Source organism: Carettochelys insculpta, chromosome 15, assembly GCF_033958435.1.
Source record: "Carettochelys insculpta isolate YL-2023 chromosome 15, ASM3395843v1, whole genome shotgun sequence".
Lineage (NCBI taxonomy): Eukaryota > Metazoa > Chordata > Testudines > Carettochelyidae > Carettochelys > Carettochelys insculpta.
This window is the reverse complement of record NC_134151.1, coordinates 23253336-23266855: the sequence shown is the minus strand read 5'-3', so window position 1 is coordinate 23266855 and position 13520 is coordinate 23253336. Positions and strand designations below refer to the sequence as shown.

The 13520-nt window shown below is 45.2% G+C and overlaps 1 protein-coding gene across 1 annotated transcript in view; it reads left to right on the top strand.

Moving 5' to 3' along the window:
• PDLIM4 (PDZ and LIM domain 4) overlaps window positions 1-13520 on the top strand; it is a 122489-nt gene that overhangs the window by 92839 nt on the left and 16130 nt on the right. The window contains exons 4-5 of the mRNA XM_075009358.1: window positions 3724-3899; window positions 10947-11104. Of these exons, the coding sequence (XP_074865459.1) occupies window positions 3724-3899; window positions 10947-11104 (334 nt within the window). The remainder of the gene's footprint in view (window positions 1-3723; window positions 3900-10946; window positions 11105-13520) is intronic.

The window sequence follows — 13520 nt, the reverse complement described above, 5'->3', positions numbered from 1 at the left end:
AAGCAATATTTTTTAGCTTGTTAAAACACATTTTCCTGACGATTTACATGTGAATGAATGGCTGACAATTGACTAACTGCTTCCGATTAAAGGGTCCCAGGAGATCATGCTTTCTAGGCCCACGTTAAAGTGCATTTTATTCCGGAAACAGATGAGAATCCCATGTTACTTTTATGGTAAAGGCCCCAATGATCTCTCACATGGAAAAAAATGACAAGGTGGCAGGAGGGAAGGGAATGCTGGAAACCCTGTGGAGTCAACACAGCACTGTTTTTCCTTTGCATCGTCCAACCAAGGAGGAGAGGGATCCCAAACTAGCACACAGGGTAAGAGCTTTTTCTCCAGCTCCTCTGAATGGTGGTTTGGGTGCCATCTGGAGCTGTGCCCAGCCCTACGTGCCTGCACCTAAGGGAGATGAGTTAAAGTGGTTGGAAGGTGATAACGCTGCTTGGACGAGAATTATCCCCCAGGCCGACTGACTCTCGGGAACTCAAAATGTTGTGAGAGTTTGAAGTCTAGCCTGGTGTCTCTGCCTCCAGCATGTCCCATCATGCTGCAAAGCACAAACTACTCACTTTGTACCCAGGGTCAGCAGGTCTCTAGAAACTTTGGCGATGCCCAGAATGACAACACCACTCCTCCACCTAAGACTCTGGGAGGGAGTTTGCGTGGGGAGGAAGGTGGGGCCCAAGGCGGCACACTGTCAGTGAGGCTCAAGGCAACTGTCATGGTCAGCTTGCCCTACAGCTGGGCCTTGGGGAAGATGTAGAGTGTAGGCTCTGGGCTGGAGCAGATGTTTGGGGTGCAGAAGGTGGGTTGCAGGATGCAGGCTCTGGGTGGGAGTTTGGGTACAGAAGGAGTGCCTGGCTCAAGTTCTGGGAGGGAGTTTGAATGTAGAAGGGTTGGGATGCAGGCTCTGGGAGGGAGCAGGATACAGGCTTTTGGTGGGTGTCAGCGTTCCCTCTATTCTTTTCTATCCAGAGGTAGAATAACTTGTGTTATGCACAACTAGGCAAGTCCAGTTGTGCACCACCAATAGAAATACATGCTGCTGCCTGCAGACAGCTGTGGGCACTCTGCTAATCAGCTGGTGGGTGTGTGAGCGTGCAAGCTCTGGGAGGAAGTTTGGAGGTGGAATGAGGTAGGGGCTGTCACTTACCTAGAGCATCTGCCTCCAGCTGCAGCTCCTGGGATGCAAACGCTGCCCCCACAGCTCCCATTGGCTGCAGACAAGAAGCTGCTGTAGTCCTGCTGTGGGAGCACTGGGCCCTTTTAAACCATCTCAGGGACGGCGGGCAGGGCTGGAAGATGTTGTATGGTGGCAAGCAGGGCTAAAGGAGAGATCTGACCCTAAACTTTGCTAGACCAGAGCCCTGGGCTGGGAACATTCCTGGTGTCCTGGCACCACAAGCCCATATGTGGGGCAGGGATGGAGTGGGAGCATGCCACAGAGATAACGCTCTCCTATAACGTGTAGATACGCATCCCTCCATAGTAGAGGGAAACATACAGTCTAAATCATTTAAAGCCAAATTCTCCCCATTCCTTTTGACGTCTCTGGGAGCTGCACATGCATCTGTCGAGGCAGAGCTTGGCCCATAGTTCTAAGTGGCTCAGCTCTGTAAAACAGTGTGTCAAACCTCAGTCATGACCCAGACTAGCCTCTCTCTGTTACTCTGTGGTTTCTTCATTCTTCAGCTGACTGAGGAGAGGCTCACATTCAATTTCCTTGGCGCAAAATGCAATTTCAGACCCATTTGACACAGACCTTTACAGGAATGGCTTTCAGACAACCGATGGCTTAATACTAAAAATGATTTACCATCTGGCCAATTTACAGCATTGCCTTTCCTCAAACTTTTACTGCCTTCCTTTTCCCCTTTAGGGGATGGTAGAAAGTATTTGCTTTTATTTCCTTTAAAATAATACTGGAAGTCTGGGAATTGGGAACAGTGGCTTAATGCTGGGGGGAGTTTTTTGTTTGTTTTTGTTTTGTTTTGTTTTAAGAAAATCATTTGGGTGAAAAAACTGAAATATTATTCCCTGCAGAGTAATTATTTTTAACAGGTAATTTGACTTAATATGTTGGATGCAATTATTTCCCACATGTCCCTGAAGTAGCATTATACAAAAGAATGCCCTAGTTTTGTAACTACTCAAGCACAGGAGTCATTTCAGGCGTATGCATAATCTCACTGAGTTCAGTGGGACTGTTCTCACTTGCATAGTCAGTTGCAGGATCAGTCTCTCCATCCTCAGTCATTCAGTCCTTACTCAGGCCCAAGTCCCCCTGTGGTTAAGAGTTTTGCCCGAGGAAGAATTTCAGGATCAGATGCTAAAAATATGTTTCTGGCTGGGTTTATTTTTATTTTTCTAACCAGTTCATTTTTATTATACTTGGACCCAAAATTATTTCATTCTGTGTGCCTGTGATAAACTTTTGTTTCCAGTTAGCATTAATTGGATGATTTCATTCGAAAGTAAACTTGGTAATAGAGCCCCATTTGTGCTGCTTTTGGTAGTTGGCTATGAAATAATCTGTCTTTCCTTGTCAGTATATCACAGTTCTTTCTAGTGATAGCCCACTAAGCAGAATATTAAAAAGAAGATAAAACATGGGTACAAGCACCCCTAGCAGTAAATGTTACTTCTCAGGTTTTTAGTACCTATTGGTGTGTGCAGGATGAATTATTTCTCTGTGGGTTTGACAACCTTTGTTAATATTTCACATTGCTGAAATAAATAACATGAAAACTAGTCTTTTTACCGTGCTTTGATTCTGGTTTTGGTAGAAATACGACAAAGAGACTAAGCCCTCCATCCATTCGTCCCTGTAAAATGTTTATGTTCCCTTAGGTACTAAAAGGCCAGCACAAAATGTAAATATAGATACAAGTTATTAGTTTTAGATAACTTTTGGTCCTTTTAGTCACTGCACATAGCATCTTACCTCAAGACCAGTTCCATGGAAATTAATTAAGCTATTTGTGGACTAAGGTATAATTCCAGGTGAGAAAGGGATCAGGAGCTGGCACTTTATTTATAGATCCCTCACAGATAAAAAATTGGTATCTGCATATGCAGAAATTGATATACAGATCTCCGCGGCCACATTCACAGAGGTGGAGACCTGCAGATATAAAGCAGAGATCCACAAATTTGCAGCATTCTAATTAAAAATTGCTATCCATATGTGCCAAAGTGAGACATGGATATCTGCATCTGTGGGTGCGGATGCCCACAAATGTCTGCGGATATTTTGCAGGGCTCTATTTATTTGGGATCCTGTGTAACCTGAATATATAGGTCCATGGTCTGCTTCTGATCTGGTTTACACCACTGGGAAGCAGAAGTAAATCAGAACTGTGCACAACCCTACTATGAAATGGTATAATTGAAATGTGAACCATGCCCCTTTTTCTTCCTCCACAGGACTGATAGATACTGATCAGATGGGGGAAACGAAGAGGTGTGGAATAATCAGCAACAGATCAATACTAAGAAACAGTCAGGCTTATTTAATTGCAGACCAGTGAAAGCTGCACAGATTCAGCAAGGTCTAATTATAACTCAAGGGCAAATCTCAGATAATTTCCTTTTCTTCCTCTGCTGATTTACACACAACAAATGAAATGCTATTATAGGCCATGTAGATTAGCTGGAGTGGCTATAAAGAGCTGGGGACCAGGTATCTCACTTCTTTCTGTTTCCATTCTCTTTTAGGATAATGGGCCCACTCAGGGACGAAGACCAATGCCCTATGCTCCTGGTGGGAGTCCAACTGACAGCAAACTGATGAACCTACAGTACAATAATCCAACGCGACTCTACACAAATAACAACGTAGAATCCAGTTTGCCAGCACAGATGAGTGGGCTCCATATTGCTTCACCACCCAGGTATGAGAAAAGCTCTGATTATATGAGTATGTTACTAACACTTAGGCCACGTCTCTGCTACAGGGATCTTTCAAAAGAAGCCCTTCCGGAAGATTTCTTCCGAAAGAACTTCTTTTGAAAGAGTGCATCCACACACAGAAAAATGGATCAAAAGAGTGATCTGCTCTTTCGAAAGAGAGCATCCACACAGCCCCCTGCTCTTTCAAAAGAATGGGCCAGGGATCGAAAAATCAGGCCCCATGAGGACTGCTCTGTTGCGAGAAGGGTCCTGTGGAGCAGAAACACGCATTTTCTTTCAAAAGGGGGTGCTCTTCCTGAAACGGGAAAGGAAGAGGGATTTCTAAAGGAGCATCGCATTGTTTTAATTTACTTTTGAAAGAACATTTGTTGTGTGTAGACGCTCCGTGGGCTCTTTCGAAATAGCCCCCTTCTTTCAAAAAATCTTTCAAAAGAACTCGCTAGTGTAGACACAGCCTTAGTGACGGAATTTAACATTTCTGTATAAAGAGTTATGCTTGGTGAAGGGGATGTATGTGAGTGGTCCCTCCCCCCCGCTTCTCATCTGCAGAGGATAGAAGTCTGGTGCAGCACAGGTAGGGAGCAATGGCTTTTCAGTACAAGCTGCAGGGCTTTTAGCTCTGGAGGTTCCTGGTTTCATTTTGAATGTGTCATTGAGGATTGCAGCCATCCTACTTCCATGTGTGTAAAATGTGAACCCTGGGCTGTGTTCCCACCAATACTTTTCATCTTTGGGCAGAAAGAAGTTTGTTATGTGCACTAAGGCATGTGTGACTGTGCATCACAAAGAGAAGCACATGCCGCCAACTCTAGGTGGCTGTGGGCAGTTGGGTGGCACCTGAATCTCTCCTGGGTGGCTGCCCGAGCACTCAGCTTACAGGGAACGCTGGCCTCGGTTCTCAGAGTTGAAGGTTCAAGGTTCTAATCTAAATGCCATATCAAAGCAGCTGTCAGGGTTTCTTTATTTTATGTAGGTATGTGCCACCGGCTGTTTGTTTTGCCAGTCTTTGCACTCAGTGCAACACACAAGCAAGTTCTATGCAGGGAGCTAGATTTTATTATTTGTATTAGTGTCATGTCTAGAATCCATATTAGAGAACCTGCATCTCATTATGCTAAACCAAACTAAATGACTGTTACAGCAAAAGTTCTCTTTGTGTAGTTAAGCTTATGTTGACATAAAGTTAATATTTTGGAAGTATGAGTGATTGGCACCAACAGATAACTGAACTACACTACAAACAGTCCAGTGACCGTCTATAAGCAAAGATGGACTGCTACTTGCATCATTCTCTGTATTTATGAAGATTGGTAAATAATCAGACCCTTTGAACATTTTGAGTGACCATTTCCTTAAAAGGACGTTTCCTACTTGGGGAAAAAAAAACGCATTTTTGTCTGAAAATTATATATCTATTATGCTTCCAAGTAACACCTAAATTTACTCTAACCGACAGAAAGAATCGTAAAATTATAGAATACTAGAACTGGAGGGGACCTCAAGAGGTCATCAAGTCCCATCCGCTGCCCTAATGGTAGGATTAAACACCAATTAGATCATCCCTGTTAAATATTTATCCAAACTGTTCTTAAATATCTCCAATAATGGAGTCTGCCATGACCCGAGGCAATTTATTCCAGCACTTTTTGGTAGTAGAAATGATTTTCTCTGTTCTTAAGCTTATTTTATATATTTGGGAACACATTGGCTATGTCTACGCTAGAGAGTTTTGTCAACAAAACCGGGGTTTTATTGGCAAAATTCACTGAGCATCTACACACAAAATGTGTTTTGTCAACAGTCTGTTGACAAAACTCAGCTCTTCTGCCAACAGCATTTTGCCTCTCTGCAATGAGGAATAACACCTTTGTTGACAGTTTCTGTCAACAAAAAAGCCGTGTAGACGCTCCGAGGGCCCCCTGTTGACAGACAGGGCTTCCAGTTCACCAGGCAGCCCTGTTTGCTAAGCTTCCAGTTGGCCATGCTGGCAAGAGAACAGCTGGGCAGTCTGGCCACTCTGTCAACAGAGCAGATTGCTCTTTCGATGCACTTTTGTGTGTGGACATGATCTGTTGACAGAAGTCTTGCTGGGAGATCTCTTCTGACAGTAATTTCTGTCGACAGATTGCTGTAGTGTAGGTATAGCCACTGTGAACAGTCACTCTCATTGTTTCCTCCCTTTAATCAGAACTAACTCCGTTTTTCCTTTAATTGTAGAAGAAAGGTTATACACGTGAACCAGGGTAAATATTTTCCAAGGAATCTTTTTTTAAAAATCAGAACATGTTATTTACTGGGTTCTTTCCACAACTGTTGTTTTTTTAAATATTCATTTACAGAAAATCCAAGTTGACAGTTGCCCTTGAAGCGTGGATTTCAGATGGGTTGGAAGCTCTTCGTTTTAGTAACCACCTCTGTTAACTTCTGCAAACTCTCCACAGGTAGAGCCAGGCATGTTTTTCTGTGCTCACCAGAAAGGACAAGGACAGATTAAGCACAATGCTACCTAGAGAAAATGAGGGTGACACTGGTGACATTCTGTGGGCCAAATAAAGTGGTGCCAATTACATAGATTGCAACATAGAATTATCTCATAGAATCATAGAATCCTAGGGCTGGAAGGGACCTCAGGAGGTCATCTAGTCCAGCCCCCTGCTTCAAGCAGGATCAGCCCCAATTAAATCATCCCAGCCAGGAGCTTGTGAAGCTGGGACTTAAAAACCAGGAGGGATGGAGAATCCACCACCTCTCTAGGCAACGCATTACAGTGCTTCACCGCCCTCCTGGTGAAGTAGCTTTTCCTAATATCTAACCTACATCTCTCCCTCTTCAACTTCAGACCATTACTCCTTGTTCTGTGATCTAACACCACTGAGAACAGTTTCTCACCCTCCTCTTTAGAGCTCCCCTTCAGGAAGTTGAAGGCTGCTATTAAATCACCCCTAAGTCGTTTTTTCTGTAAACTAAACAAGCCCAAATCTCTCAGGCTCTCCTCATAGGTCTTGAGCTCCAGCCCCTTAATCATTTTTGTTGCCCTGTTTTGTTATGTGTGTTTTAATGTCAATGAACAAATGTCATAAATGCACCAATTAGGCATTCATTGAATGTGCAAAGCAACATGTAACCTGAGTATTGCGGGAACAGAAGGGATATTTGTAGCAGGACAAAGAATTAACAGGAAGCTGTGGAATATAAAACCTAGCCCCACGTCATTCACAGCATATCCATAGGATGCCAAACTGCTGTGGATCTCAAGTTTTCTGCAGTTGTTCTTTTGTTCTGCATATCCACTCAATGTCAGACTAGTAAATTTTACTCTAGTTGATCAATTACAGTCTTGCATGACCTTTTCCGAGTGGTACCATTGTCTAACTTACCCCATCTTTTATATTACTACTGAATTTGGCCCTTGCTTGATTCAGATCCTTTTACTTCTAATGGAATTGGATAGGGTAGCAGTCACCAGATGAGATCCCAATTTGGGATGAGTTTGTCATAAACTTCAGTATCTTGTTTTAAGGAAGTGTGTGCCCACCAGACACTAACCAAAGTTTTTTGTCCCGTGGAAGCTATGATTCCTGGTGTAGAGTGACTAATCTTCCAAGTGAACCCTGGAGCGGATTTTGGGATTATGGTTTTCATACAAAATTAAGACCAATAAATTCAGACATCTGTGAATCAAGGTCAATGCAGCTGTTGGGCAGGCTGAGATGTATTAGTGCGTATAGAAAAGAAAACACTTTTCTGGCCCCACACAGCTCTGAAAAATCTCTGAAACTTTGATGCAGCCCAGCTTGCAGGCTGGAGTACCTTCCTTTGTTTGAGGCCATCAGTAATTTATGTTGCACATTATTTCTGAATGAGGAATGATGCTCTTATTAATTTCCACAAGGGAGGAAGCTTTTCCCACTTGTGAAGGTCTGTGTCTGTACTGAATCACACTTGGGGGACATGAGGGGCCAAATTTTGCCATCTGTTACATTTGTACAGCCTCCTTGACGTTAATGATGGTGAGGTAGTTGCACAGGAATCAGAGAGCAGGATTTGGCTTTGTTAACCTTGGTCAAAAATGCAGATTAGCTTTAGTGATGACTGAATGCATTTGTGCTTGATTTTGAACACGTGCCTGGGTTCAAAGCTGGGTCATGACCTCAGTCTTCTCCAAGTATATGATTTGCCTGGACTTGATAAAATACAGATTCAACCCCTCGTTGAAACCACATGACTGGGCAGATGATAGTGGAAGGTAGTTAGGGAACTTCATACATGCACAAAGGACACCAGAGCAACCGGCATAGAATCTGCAGAGTCAGGTGGTGGATTTTTCTACAACTCGCACTCCCATGTCCACTCAATGATTCTCGCTGGCAATGGCTCAGCATTCTGACTCAAGATTTCATGGGCATCACAACCTTCAGAGAATCATGCATAGATTTCTTCATGGCTTCCCTAAAACAGGCTTCCCTATAGGCATAAAAACTTTGGGGAAGGAAGGGAGGAACAGGAGTTTAATTGAATCTCTTGTGAAAATAAACTGGACTCTAAGGTATGTGTGAAAAGGTTGAATCAAACCCAGACTTCTTTTGGTGATGTAGCCAGGTTGGGATCAAGGAGGGGTTCTTCCCCATCTGGGTGAGTGAGGGGCCACTCAACCTCACAAAACAGTTACATATGGGTAATCATTCTTAACTGCATTAGTCCCAGGGCTGAGCAAACAGTCAGATGGGCCCTAGGCCTTCTTGGAGCAGGGCCACAAACAGCTCCAAGGATACAAGCCCCAGCCCTAGTGTAGGGCGGGGCAGCAAATGGTCAAGACTCCTAGCAGAAGGGAGGCCAACAAACACCAGGACGTGCCTACTATTGTGAGAATGGGAGACTGCCACCCATGGATGTTGTCAGGGTGGGCTCATCCACTCTACCGTGCCCCAGCCCAAGCCCCGAGCACAGGTGTCTGCCTCTTGGGTCAGTGGGGATACAACTGTAGCACGCAGACTCAGCTATCCCTGGACCACTTCCAGACTCCCCCTCAGATTGTACTTTGCTGGGCAGTGGGTTGGGTTGCTCCATGTGTGGGTGAAGTGAGGTCTCCACTCCAGCTGGAAGCTCCTTAGTGAGGACTAGCTAGGGGCTTGGTGGTCCGGGCCAGTCTTCAGCCTCTTTCAGGGCCTCCCAGCCTGGGAGCTCAGGACCAGGATCTGGCTCCTCCAGTGACTGAGCTTCATCTAAGCTCCCAGGCTCAGCTTTTACACTTCCTGTCCCATGCCCTGGCTTCCAGCCAGGTGAAGAGAAGGTGTGGGGCTCTGCCCACCATGGCTTGGAGTAGGAGGTTTTCCCCTCTGGGTTAGTGAGGGGCCACTGCGCCTCACTTCAGGCGACAACACACAAGGCAGCTTGCAAAATCATGGAATACATGGTGTACCCATCAGTGGTTTGAACATTGGCCTGTTAAACTCAGGGTTGTGAGTTCAGTCCTTGAGGGAGCCATTTAGGGAACTGAGGCAAATAGATTTGGGGGAAAAAAAAAAAAACTGTCAGGGATGGTGATAGTTCCTGCTGTGAGTGCAGGGGACTGGACTCGATGACCTCTGACGGTCCCTTCCAGTTCTATGAGATAGGTTATTAATTGCGGGTCTTGCTCCTTTCCGATTCTCAAGCCTGTGCTCTGGTCTCTATATCAGAATTATCTCCCTGAGAGAACAACTCTGTGAGAAATACTGCTTTTGCCACCCTTTTCTCCTCCATCCTTGGTGACTCATCCAGTCCTTCAGCAGCGCAAGGAGATCACTCATGGTATGTCAGAATGCTAGAAAGTCAAGTCCTGCTTGTCTGTGCTTGCAGATTTAGCATTGAGTTCCTAAGCTGCCCACCAAAAACTGCACATTCCAAATGGAAGCTGGGCACAGCAGGAGTCCGAGGTCCAGATTACTTCCAGAAAATGCGTCATTTTTCAGTCATCAAAAGTGAATTTGGTTTGATTTATGTACTGGCATAAATGTAAGACCGATGGAGACAGTGACTCAGATGATGAATAAAACGTGCTATGCTGTCTGACAGAGATTAAGAGCTGGGACTATTTTTACTGTTTTTATAAAGACATTCACGTGCATGTACTTTACAGACAAGACAGACAGAGTCTTCAACCCCAAGTGTTATATTATGCGACTAGGCCTCAGTTCAACACATTTAAACATATACTTAAGACCCTCTCTGTTCAACATTGTATGTAAGGGCTCGTCTACACTCCAGCCAAGATAAGCCAGGTCAGGGCCTTCCTTGCTATCTATTATTTGTTTCAGTTACACTCAATATTGTGCTAGATGCTTCCTGTCCCAAAGAATTTACGATCTAAATAGACAGCCTGAGAACAAAGAACATGGGGGAGAATGTGATGAAATAGGAAGTTTGGAGGGTGTTTTATCAATGTTATCAATTTGTTTAGTCATTTTTGTGAGTCCATTGTTTTTACTGGTTTTTAACACTTGGAATTTCTGGGACAAATGTTAACGGTCTTTTCAATCCAGAGATACCCAGAAGGAAACTGGATTAGAAAGGTGCGTTCACTGGGGATAACGTCATAGCCAGATGTCAGGTCATATAACAATGAATGCTGGCTTCCATAGCACTGAGTCATTAATTCAATTAATGTTTTCAGTGCATTCCACGTGTGGCACAGTAATTTATAAAGCTTTTTAACAGCTGTCCTTTTCTGAGACTCCTGGTAACTGGTCAAGTCATAGTTATGTTGTATAATAGAAGAGCAAACAACATACGAGTTTATCTTCCATGGTTTGCATGTTTGTTTCCCTTGCGCCTATTTGGTGTAGACAGAAAATATGGGAATGGGGTGGTTAATTCCATCTCTGTGAAAACATGCATATATTTTATGGGTGAAAAGGTTTAATCAAATGCAGACTTGTTGAGCAATTCAAACTTCCTGGAGTTCACCCACCTCTTGTTAGCTGGGGTTCTTGTTCCTCCCTTGAATGCAGCGGCTGCTCACCACCTGACACTGCTTTGTTTTTAAACAGTGCTGACCCTTTAAAACCACTCCTGAGGAGCAGAAATGGGATTGATATGGAGTCAGATGTCTACAAGATGCTCCAGGATTATGAAAAGCCAGCTTCAGAGCCGAAGCAGTCTGGGTCATTCCGGTACTTGCAGGGCATGTTAGAAGCTGGAGAGAATGGTAAGGAACACAGCATCTCAGGTTGTTTGTGCATACAAAGTTTTCTGAAGAGTCCTCCAAGCCTCCTAATTCTTATGATCCTCTAAGTCAGTTTGTTACCTATGAATGTAGTATCCTGTACATGTGGAGAAAACCTACGTTTCAGCAGTTTCTCTTTTTCTCAGGTTAGTGTCAGTGGGTCAGATGCTCTTAGCAACTATGTTGGAGCAATTATGTTCACTTCAGTGAGGTTGTGCTGATGTAACAGAGAGAATGATTTGCTTTTATCAGACAAAGAGGCTCATTAAAGGCCCTTCTGGTCTGGGTACATCTATGCTGTGCTACTAAGGTGGCTGCTTCCTCCAGAATTAGCTGTATGGCGCTCACTCATGAGAAGAGGCCAGATCATGGCTTTAAAACACTGAGCCGGTAGTGGGACAGTGCCACAGGAGTGGCTAGGCAGATTTCTTCCCTCTTTGCCAGAAGTGCACTGAAGAAGCAGCAACTTCACCTTTTGAACTGCAGCAAAGTTTAGTTACACAGTTCCTTGAATCTGTACCAGCTACTCTGCTGAGTGGGAACAGGATATGAATCTGTGACCCTGTCTCTCTCTGCTCATCTGGAGCAAGAGTTGCCTATTACAGCAGTATCTGCATTCCTCACAGTCTTTAGTGCTTTTGGCCTCATAACACTCCTTTGCTGCAGGGAAATGTCATTGTTCCCATATTACAGATGGGGAACTGAGGCTCATGGAGGTTGTGACTTTTACATGGGGATTTGACCCCAGTTCTCCCAAGTCACGGCCCAAAATCTTAACCACCAGACCTCTTTCTTTTTCCTACCTATGTCAGGGGACTAACACCACCAGATTGTTCCCAACCAAGCAGTGGCAGAAGCTCATATGAGGGAAGCCAAAGAATTATAGGACTGGAAGGGACCTTGAAAGGTCACCTAGTGTATTCCTGTTCACGGCAGCACTAAATATAGTCTAGACCAGGAATTCCCAACCTATGGGTCAGGACCCATACATGGGCTGCCATTATATTTTCTAAGGGTCACCAGCTGGGTGGCTCCAAGTTGCATGTGGCTCTTTACGGAACCATTTGTGGCTCTCTCCACTGTTCACTCATCCAGCTTCCAGCCCTGGCCCTGCTGTGCTGAAATGGAACTCAATTTAATTGCTTTAACAGCTGGCAGGAGGGATCCGGCCATTAAACCTGTTAAATTGGGTCCCATTTCAGCATGGCAGAGCAGGGGACTGCCTGCACTGCGGGGTGGGGAAAGGGAGTAGGAAGGGGAGCAGTGCAGAGGAGGCAGCAGTGGCCTGGCGAAGGAACAGCAGTGCAGTACCCGGTGCTTATGTCAGGTAGATGCAGGGGATGGTTTAGGGCTGAGAGGGGTTTAAGCTGGGGAGGAGGGGAAGGGTCGTGCATTTTTCACAGGGGAGAAGCTCCCCACACCCCCATTTTGAATTGCCTTTGGTCACAAAGTCTTTCTGAATTGTCAAAATGGGGCCCCGTCTTGAAAAGTTTGGGAGCCGCTGGTCTAGACCATCTCTGTTGGGGTGTTTGTCTAACCTCTTCTTAAAAATGTCCAGTGACGGAGGTTGCACAACCACCCTAGGCAATTTGTTCTAGTGCTTAACCACCTTGACAGGAAGCTTTTCCTAAAGTCCAATTTAAAGCTACCTTGCTGCAATTTAAGCCCACTGCTTCTTTTCCTGTCTTAAGAGACTAAGGGGAACAATTTTTCTCCCTCTTCCTTGTACCATAAGTCCCCTGTAGGCTGCTCAGGTGCTCAGGGAACCCACCCTGCCTGGACCTGCTGTGGTTGGGGGACAGGCACCCTGAACCCCGCCCCGGACTTGCTGCAGCCAAGGGATGGGCACCCCAGCCCAGGCCTGAGAGCTGCCGCAGAAGGAGAGGCATCTCTTCACCTCCAGCCCACGTACTACTCTAGATCATGAGAGCCGTGGAGAGTCCCATCTCCCCACTGTAGCCCTGGGGCAGCTGTACCCCAAACCCATCATCCTTGGCCACACCCCTGATTCCCACACCCCCCTAGCCGGATTCCTCACCCTGCTCACCCCAAACCTCTACCCTGTGCTCCCTCCCACACTGCAAGTCCATCGGCCTCACCACATGAATTTTGTTATGTGTACCAGCACGGAGATAATGGCTACGTCTACACTAGCCCCAAAGTTCGAAATGGCCACACAAATGGCCATTTCAAAGTTTATTAATGAAGCTCTGAAATGTATATTCAGCACTTCATTAGCATGCGGGTGGCCGCGGCTCTTCGAAATTGATGCGCCTCGCCACCATGCGGCTCGTCCTGACGGGCCTCCTTTTCGAAAGGATCCTGCCTACTTCAAAGGCCCCTTATTCCCATCTGCTCATAGGAATAAGGGGATTTCGAAGTAGCCGGCGTCCTTTTG